The sequence below is a fragment of the Amia ocellicauda genome, chromosome 5 (genome assembly GCF_036373705.1).
Source record: "Amia ocellicauda isolate fAmiCal2 chromosome 5, fAmiCal2.hap1, whole genome shotgun sequence".
NCBI classification, from domain to species: Eukaryota; Metazoa; Chordata; class Actinopteri; order Amiiformes; family Amiidae; genus Amia; species Amia ocellicauda.
This window is the reverse complement of record NC_089854.1, coordinates 19,283,818-19,305,073: the sequence shown is the minus strand read 5'-3', so window position 1 is coordinate 19,305,073 and position 21,256 is coordinate 19,283,818. Positions and strand designations below refer to the sequence as shown.

Here is a 21,256-nt window from a genome sequence, read left to right as displayed (position 1 = left end):
ATATTTGTTTTTGTATGCATCAACTCCGTGCCCCATCATTAACGTCCACACGCATACAAGCTCCCAGTCATGTTTTTATTTTGGGGGTATGCCAGACCTATTGTATTTATTTGTAATATTAGTGTACTAAGTAGCCTACCAGTGACCTATATTTAACGGTATTTTTCTCTGATAGGCGATGGGATTGTTTTGTATTTTTCTCGCTCAACAGTTTATTTTGGTATTGTTATCCAAACAAAACACATTCAGGGGTAAAATATCCCCCAGGCCACACAACTGCATTTTCACATCACGCAGAGTCTACCGTCCTAGTTGGGGATTTCTAAATTCAGATTCACTTTACAAACAAACAAACACACACACACACCGGCTATGGAATCGGCGACTTTCTTTCATCCACTCGTCCTTAAAATCGAACCATTGTTCCACACAAGACGGGATACAAGCGATAATCCAGTCTGATAAAAAGATATAAATGGTACATTTAATTAAAAATGGTAAAATAGTGGTTATCGCCTTACCGTTAAGATGGAAGGTCGCTGCAGGAAGAGGAGCTATTTCTCTGTGACACCCTACCGGAAAACAGCCACAAATATGGGTTAAAGAGGATAACTTTACACAGTTTCAGACAGTGTTGATACATTTAGTTTGCGCACTGTTTTTTTTTTTTCACACGACTTCTACTCAGGCTCCCTTGGACGTTGACTGCTTGTATTCCCTTGTGAAATACATGATAAATAAACATACTTTTATCTTGTAACACGCCCGTTTGAATGTAAAACCAGTATTTGTGGACAACCACAGAAAGGGCAGTTCATTCTCCTGCATTCATATGATGTCCTGACATGAGTATGAAATGGGTATTTGATTTGCAAGGTATATATTTCAGCCCCTTCATTCTTTATAAGAAACGAAACGTCGATATTTAACACACATTTAAACTGGTTGGTCCTTGTTTTATTTTGGTAATAGTATTTCTGGTATTTCACTTTAATGGAACTGAAACTTTCACAAATCTTTTTTGAAAGCCAGAAGAAAACCATGTGGTTAAATCACGGGCAGGGCAGGGACATTGCCTTATCACCATATTATTATTTGTTATCTATTTATTGCTATATGTGCACTGATGTATCTATTTCAACATTTGACTAATTCTTATTACAATTTTACAAAAGAAAAAACAGATGACATGCCACAGGTTAACAATCACTCCAATCAAATTGTAAGAGATCAGAATAAATGATGAGGTACTAAAGGGACTAGAACTAAAAATGAACAAATCACCTGGTCCAGATGGTATATTTCCAACAGTACTTAAAGAAATTGGGGACATTATTTATAGGCCGCTAACAAAAACATTCCAATTGACACTAGGAAAAGGGGATGTGTCAACTGATTGGAAACCAGAAAGAGGACAAAACTGAACCAGGAAATTACAGACCAATCAGTCTCACCTGTATACTATTACATGTAACATTTTGGAATGCACTATCAGACAGAAAATAGAGGTATATCTCAATGAAAACCATATTCTTTTATGATAGTCAATATGGGTTTAGACAAGGCAGATAATTCTTACTAATTTATTAGGTTTTTTTAACATGCAACTGCAGCTGTAGATCATGTGAAAGCATATGATATGATATAACTAGATTTCCAAAAAGCTTTTGATAAGGTTCCGCACTAAAGACTGATCCTCAAATTGGAAGCTGTAGGCATTCAGGGTAGTGTAAGTAGACGGATTATGAACTGGTTGATGTATAGGAAACAGAGGGTGTCGATTAGAGGAGTTGCTTCTAACTGGAGTGAGGTTGTTAGTGGAGTTCCACAGGGATCAGTACTAGGGCTTTTGCTGTTTATAATCTATATTAATGATCTGGACTCTGGGATAGTTAGCAAACTTGTCAAATTTGCAGATGATACTAAAATAGGTGGCTCAGGAGATACAATCTCGGCAGCACAGGCTATTCAGAGGGACTTAGATAATATTCAGTTGTGGGCGAACACCTGGCAGATGAAATTCAATGTGGACAAGTGCAAGGTATTACATGCAGGTAACAAAAATGTTCAAACTTGAAGAAGTAATGCATGAGAAAGACCTAGGAGTTTACATGGACTCATCACTTTACCCATGTAGTGTAGCTATGTTAAAAAAAAAATGCTGATCGCAACATTCAAGTTTTGCACAAAAACAAACTTTTATTGTATTACAAACTGAACTGCATTTAAAGGAAAACAAAGAAATTAAAATTGGTAATTAAAACAGAGCTGGAAGGAGTAAACACGGGTCTCGTTGATTTCTTTCTTATTATTTTTATTGTTCTTACTTCTTCCTGTTTCTCATATCCCTTTCTGAACAATGTGGGGAAGCAATACCCATCTGGATACTGTGTACAGTGCACACTTCAAGAAATATATTCAGGCAGTTCAGAGGAGAGCAACCAGACTTATTCCAGGTCTGAAGGGAATGTCCTGCTGAGAGACTGAGGGAACTGAACCTTTTCACCCTGGAACAGAGGAGACTGTGGGGATTTGTTTCAAATCTTCAAAATCATGAAAGGCATCGACCACATCAAACCAGAGGAGCTTTTCCAGATCTGTAAAAGGACATACGGATCTGGGGACACAAATGGAAATTGGGCTTAAAGGCATTCAAGACAGAAAACAGGAGACACTTCTTCATACAAAGAGTTGTCACAATATTTCTTCATACAGAGAGTTGTTATAATCTGGAACAAACTCCCAAGTGATGTGATTAAAGCAGACAATTAGGAAACATTCAAAATTAGGCTGGACGTGATCCATGGCTCACGTAGTTATTAATGGACAAGAAATGAGCATGATGGGTCGAATGGCCTCCTCTTGTTTGTAATCTTTCTTATGTTCTTTTGTTTGCACATGTGTCTAATTCTATTTTATTTTGCACGCTGCTTGGGAACATTCTCACCTGGACTCACCAGCATTCCTTAGCTAATTACCTTCACCTGCACCCCCAACCCTGATATCTGGTTATAATAGGCTAGATACTGCTGTGTTTGAGAGATCAGAGTGCAGGGTCAATGTCCTGGAGTGGCCCAGTCACAGCCCGGACCTCAATCCCATTGAGAATATGTGGAAAGAGTTGAAAATTGCTATTGGAAGGTCCCCATCCAACTTGATGGAGCTTGAGCAATTTAGCAAAGAAGAATGGGCACAAATTGCTGTTTCCAGACATGCAAAGCTGGTAGAGACTGATCCACATAGACTCATGGCCGAAGGGGGTGATTACTTATGCATTCAAGTATTTTCTGTTTTGTATTTGTAATTAATTTAGAGCAATTTGCAGATTCTATTTTTCACTTTGACATTATTGACATTTTCTGTGTTGATGAGTGGCAACAACTCCTGATTAGATCCATTCTGATTTCATGTTGTAACACAATGACATGTGGAAAAGTCCAAGGGGGATGAATACTTTTGAGAGCCACTGTATGCTTCAAAGCGAACCATATTGTGATCGCAGTTCACCATTTGTTCTCTAAATAATGCCCTTCCGTCTCTATCTTGGTCATTTGAAAATATCAAATCAATGCATGCACTCTCAGGTTGGTTCGCTGACAAACTGAGTTAGAAAGTAGTCATTTACCATCTCAACCATGTCTATTCTGTAGTCTCAGCTGGGCTTTCCCAGTCTTTTTGGGAAATTGAAATCCCCCATTATAACAGCCACATCCTTGCTACATGCAGTCCTGATTACACTGTACAATGCAACCTCTTTCTGAATATCTGAGTTGGGTGGTCTGTAACATAATCCTACCACTAATCCTCTGTATCTTTTGTTCAAAAGTTTAACCCACAAAGATTCCATTTCATTAGCAGTATCTTATTTGAGATCATCTGCCTCAGTGTAATTTCTAAAATATAATGCTACCCAGTGACGGCTGGTGACTTTTTTGACAGGTGAGGCAGGTATCAGAAAAAAAAAAGAAAACAAAACAAATGGATTGCAGGTTAATTGCATTTAATATGTGTTTTACAGCCGAGTATCAACACATTAAAACCAAGACTGTTTCCTCTTTGAATTAAGGTTATTTGACATCACAGTAATAATAATAATAATAATAATAATAATAATAGCAACAACAACAACAACAACAACAACATGAAAAAGTATAAACAGTAACCAAAATATCTGCAAGAATTTTAAAATGCAACACCAGCACTTTCAGCACAGATTAAAGATTTGCTTATAATAAAAAAGCATTCTGCAAACCTGACACTGTAGTGGCCACATGTTTCTAAATGTAGCTCGTTGTTGGTGCCCTAAAAACTGTCTCTTGTTTTTTGTCCCCAATTAAACAGCTTGACTTTTTTGTTACCGAGAAACAGCCCAGCTGAAATTAGAAACACAATAAAATAGCTTTCTCTCTCACCTGTCCTGTCCTGTCCTGTGTCTGACTTTGGCAACTTCTAAACACTTCTGATCACTTATTTTTTCTAAACAATCACGTAAGTATCTATGTTTTAGCTACCGGCCACCAATGGACACCTAACTGACTCCTCATCCAAATTCCTTGACTAGATCACCTTTCCTTCAATCTAGCTACTGTCCTGTGTCTGACTTTGAAGAGGTCAAAATGAACACATGTAAAATACTAGATTGCAGAAGTAGCTTATGCGATAAACATGAAAAATAGGAAAACCTCTATAGATGGTGGAATTGCAGTGAATATTCTGAATTACGTTAACCTGGAGAACAAATAGAGAAACAAGACAAACCCCACATAAAATGAACAATTGTCATCTTACTTCTCAATAAAAGAAAAGGACAAAGAATAACTGAAAAATATAGACCCATTAATCTACTTCCCATCCTATACAAAGTATTTAAGAAAGTACACTCTGGACTTTGCACAACCAAGAGAAGAAAGGAGGATTCATAAGTGGATTGGATCCAAGACGTCTTAGAAACATGCAGAGAATACAAGCTTCCCCTGTGTCAGGGCTTTATCAAATATGAGAAAGCATTTGATTCAATTTATGCAAGTTCAATTATCAGTGTTCTAAGAAATGAAAACATTGAGCAAACATTCATAAATCTCATCAAATATATCTACAGCAATGCCACATAAAAAATCAGACTACACCAAGACACTGACAAGATCAAGATCTGCAAAGGAGTGCATCAAGGTGACACAATTTCTCAAACACTTCAGCAAAACTTTTAAAGAATTTGGACTGGGAAGAGAAAGGAATTAAGATCAACATAGCTTATTTGAACAACTTAACTATCTTTGTCAAAACACCTGGAAACATTGGGAGTCAACTGGGAGTCATGCACCTGACCAAGCAGTATGCTTAATAAATGGACAATAAGACAAAGACAGTTTCACAGTGTCGGCATCTGCCCCCCCTGTTCAAATGTAGCAACACAGAAACACAGCCCTGCAGGGCACTGCTCAGCACAACACAATGCTTTTCATTCATTATTAAGTCATTTTGCAGAGTGCTTTAAGTGACTTATATTCATACAACTTAAACTCTGAATTAGAACTTAACTTTCAAATACCTTCTAGTTGAGAGGTGTTAGCATTGATTTAACTGTATTTGTCTCATTCATTTTATATCTCATGATTGCTCATTTTATATTGGTGTTAAATTCTAGGCTAGGCCTCACTTGCAAAAGAGGTTTTAATCTTAGGGTACCTTCCTAGTAAAATAAAGTTTAAAAAGCACCTCACACCTCAAAACAACCTGACCCCAGATAATAGTCTTGATCCACTATTACACCCCTCTCCTCTCTCTGTATATCTTCCTCTTTAATGCTTTTTTCTATCCCTTTTTTTCCCCCCTCCCATTCTCTCCCTATCTACCCCCCCCACCACACACACACTTATGTCACTCCAGGCTTTAATTGTACCATTGAGTGTGGGTGCAGTACCAACAACAGTCCCAAGGAGGTGAAGTGTGGTGCTAAAACAGTTATGCATTCAGTCAAGATCTTCATCCTACCAGCTCACAAGGAACATTGCTAAATCACCACAGGTGATCTCTTTTTCCCACCCCTTAATTTCAGTCTAAATACTTGTTTTAATGCATGCGGTTTATTAAATTATATATTCGTTTATTCAAAACATACACAATACTCCTATTTCAAATGCAGTTGTGAGAAGGACCTAACCTAGATTAGACCTTGCGCAAACAAAACAACAACGTCACAAAATCAAAATAGGCTCCAGAGTTACATATACAGTTAAAGCCTCCAGTTGGAATGTATCCTATAGTCTGATTACAGCAGCTTTCTTATCCTAGCTATGCTATTACCAGCTTTAGCCAGGAGTTTTTAGAGGGTGGTACACAATTAGCCAGGCACCACTAGGGTGGGAAGGGTAGATGTTGTATGGGGACTCCTCCATTTATCACACACCATTCCCCCTCTGCTAGTGATGAATGGCTGAAGGCAGTATAGGGCATACATATTTGCAATCCCAGGGACTTCTTGAATGACTTCACTGTAGAGAACATCTGCATAACCAGTCAGAGTGAAAATGACAACATCGTTAGGAAGGGATGATTTAACAGTGACCTATAAAAGCTACTGAATCCTTCATATCCAGGGACAGGCTTGCTGGCACACATTGATGGCTAAAATGCTCATCTTTCTGGAGTGTTTTCATACATTTGTTTGTGTGTAATTGTGTGATGTGTTTCTGCATCTCTGGCTTGACAGCCCAGCCTCAGGGAGTTAGTGCTCTGCACACATTGAACAGGGTAACCCAATTTGCATGGCTCATGAATTCACTTAACATCTGCTTCAATAGTGTGTTTATGTGCTCTGTTGCACTGTACTGTACCACAAAGCTGTACTGAACTGTGCTGTGCTGAAAGTCTGAGGGTAGAAAATAAAACCACATCATATTCACAGTGAGGTGCAAAGATAATTTGCTACACTTTATCATGGTCAACTCAAAACAAGCAGCTCTAAGGTGTAGCACGGGGCCTAATTTGGAGCGCAATCTGTTCAGATGTGTTACTTTCAGACCTGTGATAAGTAGTGGGCAAAGGCCCTGGGGTACAGAGATAAGTGACGTTTTCAGTGATAATATTAAAAGATGTAAACAGCCTTTCGGAGTGACTGTTCAATAGAACTGTTAGAAACCCTTTAGATTAAAGTGTCATTATGATTGGTAAGTAGTTTATAAAACAGTTAGTAACCATTACTAATTTAATTTACATTTATATTATTTATCATTTATAATAACAATTTGAAGTAAAATAGTGTTTTGACAGCTTGTGTAGCAAAAACCTGGATGAAACACGACTTCTGTCTGGACTTATTGTTTAAATAATGGGTAATTCTAGACTGAAAAACACAAAAAAGCACCATAAAGCAAGTAGAGAGGAACAATATAATAGCACATTTCCTTAATAAAATGTAGTTTGTATGCCCTTCTAAAAAAAAATGAACTGATTACATCCATCCATCCATCCATCCCTTCCTTTTGGAAACCGCTAATCCAGTGAGGGCGGCGGGGAAGCCGCAGGGCAGGGACACACCCAGGACGGGACCAGGCCACCGCTGGCACAACTCATTACATATTTGCACTAAATAGCTTAATCTACGTCCTGTGTTTTTTCTTCAAAATTCCATTATCTGGTTGCGGTCGGAGATTTTAGGATAAAAATTAAAATAATCATATTAAAAAGCTTTTGTTTTAAACCTGTTTATTTTTGCTCTTCAAAATGAAAGACATCGTGGGGAAGTCGTCGCCGTTTTAAGACGGACCCCGGCGTCGTTTCCCCTTTAAGCTGCAGCGCGGACAGGAAGGCGCTCCTGCGGCGGCGCGGCGCTGTGGAATCGGGGAGGAGCTGCGATGCTTTTAAGGTGTGGGGGGAGCGAGGAAAGTACTGAGCCGCGGGCAGAGACTTGCGCTTCAGCCGCACAGAAAAGCAGAGAGAGGCTCTGCTGGACAGACGTGCTCACTCGGCTCTAGACAATCAGAAAACAAGGGCAGCATACGCCGGCGAGGAGAGCGCAGGCCCGGGCCGCTCACACGCTCTGTGCAGACGGCTGGCTGAAGCCGCGGATCCTGATTGGAGCTGACGCGCTCGCCGCACTGTCTGTATTATTCCCCGAACCAGGAAGTCGTCGAGGTGTCCTGTCTCTCCCTTGATCACACCGTCCGCCGAGCGGATAATATCTGTACATATTTTTCTTTTCGCCTTGGTTTTTAAATTCCCATCTCAAATTTGATACCAAAGAAAGAGAGAGAGAGAGAGAGAGAGAGAGAGAGAGAGAGAGAGAGCGAGCGAGAAGGAAGGAAGGAAAGAAAGAAAGAAAGGAAGGAAATCCCAACACAGACGCGTAAAAATGAGGTAAGAAAAAAATGATTTATGATGCATCCGCCGTTGTGATTGCTACTGTAGGATTATAGTTACAATATTTATATCTTCCTTTTGACAGGCGGATTCATAACGACCTATATGTTCCATGTTGTGAAGCCCTGCTATATCACTCTGCGGCTCTTCGTGTGTTTTTGTTGCTTTCCGTTGTATTTCAGTACATTGAGCGAGGCAGCTGAACTTTTCGCCTTGGCTGCACATTATTTGAGGGTTTCCATTTTCACCGATGGCTACTTGAGATTTAATGTATTGTAATCCTTCATAATAACTTGCTTTACGAAAGGGTCCAGCACGATCGACAAATCACAGCAATATACTGTATACTACCTTAGGGCTGATTTCCACCCGTGATTTTATTTGTAATGTTCTGTTTTTAAAAGCGAAATATAATGTTTACTCCTTGCGTTTTAAACGTGTCGTTTTTACATGTTCTTTTGGAAAGGTATATATATTTTTGTTAACCATGCCGAGAGCGCAGTCGCCGGGAGGAGGGCGGCGAGCTGCTCCCGGTCTTTGTGGGAGTTGGTCGGGCTGTTCCCGGAACCGCGGTGCCTGTGGGGAGAACTGAGGACACGGGGGAGTCCTGGATCCTGTCGGTCTGCGTTTAATTGTCGGGATAGTTTTATATACCCGCGCCGGAGTGGCTTCTCTGAGGCTGGGTCATTTTGAGGTGTTGGTCGTTAGGCATTTTGCATTGTACCCCGACAGATCGTCTTTTAATGATTTTGTTCTTATGATACTTGTTTAAAGTGCGGGTGTGGGGGAGGATAAAGCCAAAAAATACCCCTCTTCCGCCTTGCTTTCACTCACTACAAGTTGTCAGTTTCCCCTATAAAAAAAGTGCATGCGTTTTGTAGACCATAATTGTCTTTTAAAAGATGGGGCTCCATGTCATCCCAGGTAGTCAGTACCTGTCTCGGTTTAAGTCAGAACGGAAGCTCATTTTGTTGCGAGTTCTGAGCTTCTGAACAGAAGTTTGCATATAAAATGAAAAGCGATTTAGCAAGAACAGGATATTGCATTTTCACAACTGAGAAGCTTGTGGTTTTATTTCCAAAACCTGCTATTCTGTGTAAAAACAATATACGGGTAATCCACTTGCATAATTAAACCATCTACTGCATGTATTGCATTCGCTGTCTCTCATTCGCATTTTACCCCTTTTATATACCCTGCCCTTTTGAGGGACCAAAACTAGAATAAAACAAGTTAAACCTGCATAGGTGTCTACATATTAAATGTAATCCACTAAGGAAGATTTATCCTGTAGCTATCCAGGAACGGTACGCTTTTCCATATTAATCGCCAGCACTGTATTATCTTGTACCTAACCAAAGTAAGATAGGACACCTGTTGTTGGTCTAGGCTAGTGATGTAATGTGATTCATCCTTGGTCTGGCTTGTTTGAAACCAAATCACACCTCGAGTTAACTTGTTGTTTATTTCCTTTTAGTGCTGTGTGCTTGTTCCTGTGTGTAGGTAGAAAACAGTTGTAGTTATAGGTGAAGCATTGGTTGAAAATGCGTGTCACTTTAGAAAAGCCTAAGTTCTAATAGTTAACGTTCCAGCTGCTTACCTGTTCAATGCGAAGCCATTCCCAGTCTAGTGAGTGAATATTCTCATGTAGTACTACTGTGTAGTAGCAGGTTGATAAAAGAAAAAAGCTTTACAGTCCTGATGCTTTTATTTTATTAACTATTTCCTCATTGGTGAAATTGCACCAAACCCATGCTTTACAGCACTATTACATTTTATTAAGAAAGTATGTTGGTTTCAGGTCTTTTAAAAAGCATATGATAAGGGCTCCTGAAGGACACTTATTGTACATAGTATAGTATGCGTCCTATAGCCTAAATGCAGCTGCTCTGCAATCCCTTGGAATTGCCTGGCAAAAGCTCACAAAAATATAGGCTTTGGCTTCATGGGAACCTACAACTTCAATACACCAATTGGTGAATACCTGGGCTGTGGAGCAATCTGTGCTCAGTGTGTGTGGGGTACAGAAGTTGAAAGTCTGTGTTGCCAGTTGAAGATGATAAGGAATTTTACAAACGAGAGGAGGCCATTCGACCCATCGTGCACGTTTGGTGTCCATTAATAACTGAGTCATCCAAGGATCCTATCCAGTCTATTTTTAAATGTTCCCAAACTTTCAGCTTCTACCACATCGCTGGGGAGTTTGTTCCAGATTGTGACAACTCTCTGTGTAAAGAAGTGTCTCCTGTTTTCCGTTTTGAATGCCTTGAAGCCCAATTTCCATTTGTGTCCCTGGGTGCGTGTGTCCCTGCTGATCTGGAAAAGCTCCTCTGGTTTGATGTGGTCGATGCCTTTAATGATTTTGAAGACTTGGATCAAGTCCCCACGTAGTCTCCTCTGTTCCAGGGTGAAAAGGTTCAGTTCCTCAGTCTCTCAGTAGGACATTCCCTTCAGACCTCTAAAGCAGCAATATCCTTCTTGTAGCAGAGGGCTTAGTAATTTTATGGATTTTGTGAAAAGGTGGAGCAAATTATTAGGCATTCCAATTTCTAACGAAATAAAAGAACACTTCTGGTCTTGAAACCCAGAAAGATTTCTGAAAAATAATGAAAAACCTGTTAGTATTTTGTGTCGGTAGCAGAATTAGGCCTATTCTTTGAACCGTGTAGCTTTTAATCCTAAAACAAATGCTGTCTGTGATCTTCTATAGTGGTCAGTGTAGAGTAGTGCATAGATAGTTAGACAGCAAGGCAAAGAGGTTTTTTATCAATTTTTTAATTTGATGCCTTGGTGTCACCTGGTAATGTTTTCTCAGACTCTCTGCACAAAGGCGCAATCTAGATCTTGCTTAATCTGTGTTACAGAAATACATTGGCTCTCAAAAGTATTCACCTCCTTGGACTTCCATTATGTTACAACATGAAATCAGAATGGATTTAATAAGGAGTTTTTTGCCACTAATCAACACAGAAAATGTCCATAATGTCAAAGTGAAAAACATAATCTGCAAATTGTTTTAAATTAATAACAAATACAAAACAAATAGAAAATACTTGAATGCATAAGTGCACAACAGACCCACAACAATATAAAGAATACTAATAAACAACAAAAAAGAAAAAACGCTTTCCGCATTGCCATTCACCTGAAATACACCATTGCTAACCATGAAACGTCCATCAGCAACTCACTTACTCTACCTTGGAACCCACAATAAACTGATCGGTTATCTTGCACTTTTTAATGCAGTCATAAGGAAATGACTGGTAGGGCTGCAACAAATTGCTATTTTGATAATCGATTAATCTGTGGATTTACTGCTTCAATTAATCTGATTTAAAAAAAAATGAAATAATTCCAGCATTAAATGCAGTTTTGAGTCCACATCTTGCACAATGCTCTTTTAAACAAATTTTTTAAATATTTTTTATTGAGACAATATGAGTATGCAAAGTAGCACAATATTTACATTGACATGCACACTGGATCCGATTAGGCCTATGCATCCAATCTTGAAGTGGGTGAAAAGAGGAGAGAGAAATGAGTGTGTGTGTATTCCCATTCCCACCTTGCACACTGACTGATTGAAGTAAACTTGTTTCAGTTTTTACATGTTAAAAATGACTGACCAATGAAACACAAGAGGAAGACATGTACAGGTGGAAAAGCTTATCTGCGTTTCTAATGACAAAGAACTAGACGACAGCAAATAAATATAGACTGACGATATGTCATGCGGAGGAGCTGGACATGAATTAAACCTACTTTCTGATGTAGCTAGATTTCTAGAAAGTGGCTATGCACAGATAAACAAAAAAATGTGACTTACATTATTTACAAAGATTTGCAGTTTCAAATAAACACTTTAACTTTGAAAAATACACTCTGCTTTTGTATCTTTATGGTGGAGGTGTAGTTTGTCCGATACATGTTTTTTTTTTTTTTTTTTTTTTTTTTTTTTTTTTTTTCCCATCTTTGTAAAAATGTAAAAGCTCCTTATTACTTCAGCAGCCCCATTTGCAAACTCCTAACAAAACTCAAACTTTTTCAATTTGTTTTTCAGTTTATGATCTATATTTATATTTTATTCAATATATATATATATATAGTTCAATATCTATGACACTAATTTGATCCCATAGCCCGAGCCTTCTACAGCACTGCGACACGGCTGTGCAATGCACTGTCAGAGGCTCTGAAGAAGCACCCCTATATGTGATAGTTTAAAGAAATGTGTTGTAAAATCACTTATTAAAAAAGTGTTTAAGCATCTTTGTTAGTTGCAACTTTTTAAGTCCTCTTAGGCTTTTTCTTTTTTGGCTAACTTCTTGTTTTCTTGCATACATTTTGTCTTGTAGTGTGTGGATATTATAAGAGCACATTATAAATGAATGATAAAAATAATATTGTAGTTGAGGAAGTAAAGAAACGGGCATAGCTTGCGAGATGCACACCAGGTTTTCATGTGGAGATGGGCATTTCTCCCCATTTCCTAATTTTTACATAATTATTTGGGCCAAACGTGCACACGCAACTAGGCTGCAGCTAATTCACTTCGCCATCACAAATAATATATTTGGGCTAAAAAGATTCTCACAACTAAACACTAAAACCTTGTTAACAATGAAACGCACAGGGCTTGACGTAAATGAAAATATCATGAACTACAATTTAAAAGCCTGTGTTAGTTCCTAATGAATTTGGCTTACCTTTACTTGATGTTATGTATTTTATTCAGGTTTAATATTTCAGCCAACCCTGTGGAACAACCAATCACAGCTCTGTATTCAGGCTAAAGCCCTCCCCCTTAGGCCTGGACCTAGAGCGGAGCCAACTCAATGCAGAACTCGCCCCCACATGCTGCATCAATTAAAACCAGAAGCCTGTGTATAAACTATTTTTAACACTTTGCGGTAGTCCCGCGGGCTTTGGAACATTAGTTTGGTAGTCCGGTACTTTTTTTTTTTATCTCTCGTGTCAACTGAATCCTGAAAACTGCAGAACATGAAGTCATGAAATCTGGTCCACATATGACCAGGACCATAGAGAACTTTATTCTATAGACAGTGACGCATCAGAGGGCAGCTCAGTATGAACACCAGCATCGGCAGTTGAAACTCCCTTTTTAACATAACTTTCTAAGCTCTTGCTTGTTCAATATATGACCAAAGCATTCCATCCTTGGCAGGTCTACGCTCTGTTCAGAACACGTATGAGCCTTGGCCTTGAAGTAGTCGTTTTTCCTCAGTGACATATATAGCTATGTTATAGCTGTCTATTTCAGTGCACATTCATGTCAAGTTTAATGCTACTGATTGTGTTGGGGAATTGTTGGCCAGATTATAAAATTAACCTGGGCAGAGACAGCCTGAGTTGATTCAGTTCTGGAAACTCTGGTGTTTTACTTGCTGTCAAAAGTACCCCCTGACTTTAGAGAATCCTGTGTTTTATTTTATTTTCCTGTTTTGTATCTTATCACTACCACTATGGTTCTTATTTAACATGGGGCATCTGTGAATAGGAAAGGGAGAAGTATTTCTTCAGCATAGGTTAAAACAACTTTGCTTGTGTGGCATGTGTTTGATAAAACTTACTTGTCTGTATGTTTGCCCTTTGAATAGAAAGAGGAAGGAATGTTCAGAGTGGTGATAAGAGGCTTCTCCTCTGGCCATGTTGCATTAATGACCCCATATACCACATTCCCCCTCCCTCTGTTCGTAGTTACAATATTAGACCTTCCCCTCATTTCTGGCATCCACACAATTCAGCCCTCCTCCTTAATTTAATATACCCTCCATCACTCCATCTATACAACAGTCAGACATTTCCTTTTATTATAACTTGGCTAACATTTTTTTTTTATTGTAATGAAATGTCAGACTTTAAAAATAGTGTTAATATCAATTTCGTCACCTTCACAATATGAACTTGCTAACTTTCCAATAGCACATTTCATCACTTTGACAGTTCACATTTTTAGTCTTATTATTATTAGTCTTGCATCTGCATGAAGCTAAAATTAACAGCTCGATTGCAAGGTGGGTTGAGATACCTCCAGATGACAAATATATAAAATTAATTGTATAGGTTTTTAAATCTATATTTTTTCCCCCTAACTATGATGCTTCTTATCCCTCACAACCGGTATAATCAAAAGCTAATGATCTCTGCTGTTGAGCGTAATACTTTGTATTTTAAAGGCACTAGTTGGCAGCTTAGTTCTTGCATTTCTGTCATTATGCTGGAAAACATGCAAATAATGCAAATAAAAAAACAACTTTCGATTTCAGTATAAAATAATTCCTCTAGGTACATAATTGTAGGATCGACAATTTAATTCAGAAGAAAACATTGATTTGAAACTTGACATGTATAATGTGTAAGCTCCTGCTACAGCAAACAAAATAAGTTAGTTGTTGAAAGAATACACATTCTTCATTTGAAATAGTCTGAGATTTAGTTTAATTAATAAATAATATTCTTAAACTATGCTTATTTACCTACTCTGATCAAGCAATTGGCATCTTAAACATTCTCTCAGCTTCAACTGAATTAACACAGTGGTATCTGTTAGTGCTGATGCAAAAATCGGTGAAACCAGTTTGTTAAAAATATATACAGTTGACCTCAGAACACCTTAGATGGCTTGATGTTTGCTGTGTGCATTATAATCATCATAAGGATCACAACCAATCCCAACTAAGCTAAAAAGCAAGATGCATTAGTAAAATTGAAGACCTGAAAACATGGTTTGGTTACAAAACGGCAGTATAAAAGCTAATTTTATAGGTGTTCCAAAAAGAAAAGGGGCAATGCTTCTTCACACAGAAATCGGTGGAGGTCTAGAACAAAAATCCTAGCCGTCTGGTTGAAGCCGACAAATTGGGTTCATTCACAAATTGACTGGGTGTGGTTCTTGGATCATTAAGTTAATGTAGCTTCCAAAAGAGCATGATGGGTTGAACAGAACAACCTTTGTATTTATGGCCTTGTGTTTTTACTGCTCTTGATATTCCAGGACAAATAGCGATTAATACACCGTGTGGGAATAATAGTCAGGATGCTGAAAGGGACAAAAGAACAAACCAAAGAAATTCAACTAAGGACTAGGTTTGTGCTAGTATTCAGTAATATTGAATGTCATGGCATTTGTAGGGGAGGTGGGGAAACATCCAATATTGTTTTGGTATTGACAATAGTTGCATATTTGTCGCCAGCATCCCTTCCGGTTGTACAGTGTTTTGCTATGGAGATGACTACTTGTAAGTGGTTGATTGGTTAGAGGACTCTCTTATTTGGCATTGCACAAATGAGATGCCATTTCTGTTAATGGCAAAATTTGCCAGAAGGTACTTGTGTATCTCTGCCATAAATACACCTTTTGAATGCACTTCAGCACAGCAGGAAGAAAGTAGATTGGGATTCTTGTCAAAAACATATAGGGTCTAGCTTGTTAGACTTGGATGCCACATACAGTAGATGTGAGTTTTGTGAATGTTCCATGTTCTATAACATTTAATTATTTTATATACATTTAAAGTCTTTACAATTTTAATTTTAATTTCTGAATATGCAAAATGTTGTTCTGCTCCAGAAAATGTTTGATATATTTTGTTATAGGAATTATTTATTCTAATAAAATTTAAGACTTAGGCCTATTCTTTGTTTTGTTTGAAGCTCTCAAAAATAAGAGTACAAAGGTTAATAAAAACAAGATCATTTGTATTGTAAGGTGTTTAACTGGTTATCAACATCAACTTCTCTGTATTTTTGCACTTATGTTGTAAGTCGCCCTGGATAAGGGCGTCTGCCAAGAAATAAAAATAATAATGGTAAAATGATATGCCCCAACCCCACCCAAATCATATATTCTCAAATATTGCAATCCTTTACGATAACATCTGATATCAGCCCCAGCCTACTAGGCACACAACTGAAAAGAGTACAATTAGTAGGTGTTAATTTATGCTGATGGCTTGCACATGCATACCTGCAGAAACAAAAATGTTATGTATCCTTTTTTTAAATCTAAGTGTGTCTAATTTAAAGCAAATAGACACACATTTTTTTTCTTTCCCATACCTCTCTAGTACTCTATCGCTTGCTCATTTCAGTTTTATTGGGTGCAAAACTCTTATGTGGAAGGCATTTAAAAATGTTTGGTCTGTATTTATACCTCTTTGTTGCTTTGTCACACGCCGAGGGGAATGTTTGGCTGGCATTCCAGGGCCACTTCAGTATCCCAATCTGACCCTGATCTCAACCCCTTACTACATCCCTTTTCAACTATAGTTATTTTCCTTCTAGTCCTGTACTGCCCTGTTCTGAAGTAGCTTGTTTCTAATAATGGAAGATGATTGTGAATGAGAATCCCAAGCAGTTGGACCATCAAAGCTAATATTTTTCATAACCATGAGCTGTTTCTTAACTGCCTTAAAAGGTGTTGTCACTAGCTGTTATGTGCAACAATTGTTCTCCTTTCACACATTTTGCAATAGTTTCAGGCAAGTCTATGTGCTTGACTTTTTTTGTTTGTTTCTGTTTTACTAACAGCTCTTTGCTAAACCTTTTTCATAATGTAGGTGGAACCAGCACTTTCTAGACTGTAGGCACTGACTGGACTATTGGCCCCAGATGCACATTTACTATACTATATTACTATAATGTTTGCAGCAGGCAGTTTTAAAAGTTTCACTGTCAAAGATACGGAAATAATGAAGTGTCTGTGGCTTTTTCAACACTTCCAATAGGGAAACTTGAATGATTTTACCCCAATCCTTTTTATTAACTATATATGTTTCTTTTAAAAGAGAGAAGCACATAATTGTGCAAGAATGCTGCAAGCTAATACAGATGTACTGTGCAGCTTGTCCCCCCTTGTTTAAATCCTGATTGAGAACCCATGCAAAAAATTTTAAGATTGTAGCTAAATGCCCCCCAAAAAAATAATGATGTTTTGGGTTAAGTACAGGTCTACAGTCCCTTATCTGCAATTCCGAAATGCGAGAAGCACCGAAAACCGAAAGTGCGTGGTGTCGGTTGTCTCGGCACTCCTAGCAGTCACGCATGTCAGGTGCTCTCGGATATTGTATGCTTTTATGTTTGAAATTTTAATGAACATTCCCTGCAAAAAATATGAATGTGTTTGCTTACGAGTTCTGCCACAGACCATGCTGGGGTGTTACCATAATATACAGTACATATACTATTTTTCTGAATTCTGAAACGCATCTGGCCCCAAGGGTTTCAGATAAGGTATTGTGAGCCTACAGTGAGGGGAAAAAAGTATTTGATCCCCTGCTGATTTTGTACGTTTGCCCACTGACAAAGAAATGATCAGTCTATAATTTTAATGGTAGGTGTATTTTAACAGTGAGAGACAGAATAACAACAAAAAAATCCAGAAAAACGCATTTCAAAAAAGTTATAAATTGATTTGCATGTTAATGAGGGAAATAAGTATTTGACCCCTTCGACTTAGTACTTGGTGGCAAAACCCTTGTTGGCAATCACAGAGGTCAGACGTTTCTTGTAGTTGGCCACCAGGTTTGCACACATCTCAGGAGGGATTTTGTCCCACTCCTCTTTGCAGATCCTCTCCAAGTCATTAAGGTTTCGAGGCTGACGTTTGGCAACTCGAACCTTCAGCTCCCTCCACAGATTTTCTATGGGATTAAGGTCTGGAGACTGGCTAGGCCACTCCAGGACCTTAATGTGCTTCTTCTTGAGCCACTCCTTTGTTGCCTTGGCTGTGTGTTTTGGGTCATTGTCATGCTGGAATACCCATCCACGACCCATTTTCAATGCCCTGGCTGAGGGAAGGAGGTTCTCACCCAAGATTTGATGGTACATGGCCCCGTCCATTGTCCTTTTGATGCGGTGCAGTTGTCCTGTCCCCTTAGCAGAAAGACAGCCCCAAAGCATAATGTTTCCACCTCCATGTTTGACGGTGGGGATGGTGTTCTTGGGGTCATTCCTCCTCCTCCAAACACGGCGAGTTGAGTTGATGCCAAAGAGCTCAATTTTGGTCTCATCTGACCACAACACTTTCACCCAGTTCTCCTCTGAATCATTCAGATGTTCATTGGCAAACTTCAGACGGGCCTGTACATGTGCTTTCTTGAGCAGGGGGACCTTGCGGGCGCTGCAGGATTTCAGTCCTTCACGGCGTAGTGTTACCAATTGCTTTCTTGGTGACTATGGTCCCAGCTGCCTTGAGATCATTAACAAGATCCTCCCGTGCAGTTCTGGGCTGATTCCTCACCGTTCTCATGTTCATTGAAACTCCATGACGTGAGATCTTGCATGGAGCCCCAGACCGAGGGAGACTGACAGTTATTTTGTGTTCCTTCCATTTGCGAATAATCGTTGTCACCTTCTCACCAAGCTGCTTGGCGATGGTCTTGTAGCCCATTCCAGCCTTGTGTAGGTCTACAATCTTGTCCCTGACATCCTTGGACAGCTCTTTGGTCTTGGCCATGGTGGAGAGTTTGGAATCTGATTGATTGATTGCTTCTGTGGACAAGTGTCTTTTATACAGGTAATGAGCTGAGATTAGGAGCACTCACTTTAAGAGAGTGCTCCTAATCTCTGCTTGTTACCTGTATAAAAGACACCTGGGAGCCAGAAATCTTGCTGATTGATAGGGGATCAAATACTTATTTCCCTCATTAACATGCAAATCAATTTTATAACTTTTTTGAAATGCGTTTTTCTGGATTTTTTTGCTGTTATTCTGTCTCTCACTGTTAAAATACACCTACCATTAAAATTATAGACTGATCATTTCTTTGTCAGTGGGCAAACGTACAAAATCAGCAGGGGATCAAATACTTTTTTCCCTCACTGTATATAGTCCACGCACTTTAACTCTTATGGTGAGCACACTTGGAGACACCTTAGACACCAGCATTTTAAGCTCTGGTACTTGCTGACAATTTTTAAATATGAGAGAGAGAGGTTTATGAAAGGCTGGAGATTAAAACTTTGGGCTGAGAAAGCAATTTCTTTTGATTTGAAGATGCAAATGTAGGGTGATGGTGGGGGTCAACCTTTGGGGAAATAAAAATAATGGAAGAACTGAAGATATACATAAGATTTAGTGCAGTATGCAGCTTTGTAGAGCCTGGAAGAGGGCAGCTGTGAAGAGCCATGGTACACTTTGAAAGTCTTGTACAGCAAAAATTTGTGTTTTGATGCAATCTGTATCAAACGGAACTGTACAGTGTAGTGCAAAGAACTGCACCATCTCTCACTAATTGTTCTAATTCAGACTGGAATGTCTGGAACTTTGTTTTTACATGAATGAGTAAATCCACTTTTTGTGCATGCAGAAACCTAATGCTTATTTAACTTTTTGGATTTTACCAATGTATATCAACTTTTTCTTCTGTGATTAGAGAAATATAGAAAGCTAGTGCATATGCAACAGAGCCCTGCAACACTCATGTTATCAGTTAATCATACTTGTGTGAGACCTCCGCATACACAGCAGAGCTAAAGCATTGTGTGGAGGACTGATGCAACTCTCGCTGATAAAACAGCTCACAGACACCCTAGCTAATTCAGGCCTGCCAAACCCTGCCACCCTTGTGGGAGAACACTGGTGACAGTCAGCTATGACAACCCAGACACGACCACATTTTCTGGACCTCTTCTCCACATGGAGGCTTTTTTTGCTCTAGCCACTCATGAGCTTCCTCATTTAGATGTATGAGGGCCATACCAAAAATATTGAGCAATATTATACAGTCAAAAATCTAAAGTACTTGTAAGAAAACTGGTATTGAAAATTTTAAATTTTTATACAAAATATCCAAAATGATCGATGCATTTCTGGCAGCATTCCACAAGCTTATAATAAATAGCCTCAACAGATAAGTCTGGGTCAACAAGGTGGATGCAGTCATGATACAGAACAGGAAGTTATCACATGTGACAAATTATATTAACGTGTTTATTTTTGTTCCTTTTGTAAGCAAGCAGGGAATCCAATGGCAAAAAAAATTGATATTCCAAGGCCACCATCATGTCCTGTATGGCATGGTATCCTATGCCAAGCTCTTCTACAGTCTCCGTAAATATCGCACGTCGATCCACCCTAATGAGCACATCAATATTCTGCTCATTGCATTCATCTCGTGGCTGATTTCCATCTTTTAAGTGTTTCACCCACCTTCTGATGCTGCTAGCACCCATGCAGACATCTCCATACACCTGACTCAATTGGCTGTACATGTCTGCAGCAGAGTTGTTCTCCTTCATAAGGAATTTAATCTCTGCATGTCAGTGAAACGATATGTTCATGACAGCCATTTTGTCATGCTGGATTGTTGGAACACCAGTTGTTTATGCTCTTCAGTCTGTGTTTTATATTCGAACATAAGAAAGTTTACAAACGAGGAGGCCATTCGACTCATGTTCATTTGGTGTGCATTAATAACAAAGCGATCCAAGGATCACGTCCAATCTATTTTTGAATGTTTCCAACTTGTTGGCTTCAACCACATCGTTGGAGAGTTTATTCTAGATTGTGACGACTGTGTGAAGAAGTGTCTCCTGTTTTCCGTCTTAAATGGAAATTGGGCTTAAGGCATTCATGTCCCTGTGTTCGTATGTCCCTGCAGATCTGGAAAAGCTCCTCTGGTTTGATGTGGTCAATACCAATGATTTTGAATACTTCATTCAAGTCCTCATGTAGTCTTCTCTGTTCCAGTGTGAAAAGCTTCAGTTCCCTCAGTCTCTCCAAGTATGACATTCCCTTCAAACCTGGAATAAGTTTGGTTGGTCAACTATGAACTGCCTCTAGAGCAGCGATTTCTTGTTACTTGCAAATAATACATGGCACTTGTCCACATTTGAATTTCATCTGTCAGGTGTCAATTCCCACCTCTATTAT

General features: G+C 38.9%; 1 protein-coding gene across 2 annotated transcripts in view; it reads left to right on the top strand.

The window, feature by feature from the left end:
* Nucleotides 1-7,849: 7,849 nt before the first annotated feature.
* The window catches only part of vaspb (vasodilator stimulated phosphoprotein b), a 61,125-nt gene continuing 47,718 nt past the window's right edge, over nucleotides 7,850-21,256 (top strand). Inside the window, exon 1 of one of the 2 annotated variants that reach the window (XM_066704128.1) lies at nucleotides 7,850-8,355. In XM_066704128.1, coding sequence (XP_066560225.1) covers nucleotides 8,351-8,355 — 5 coding nt within the window. In that variant the 5' untranslated portion in view covers nucleotides 7,850-8,350. The remainder of the gene's footprint in view (nucleotides 8,356-21,256) is intronic. The other variant, XM_066704127.1, reaches the window with a different exon arrangement.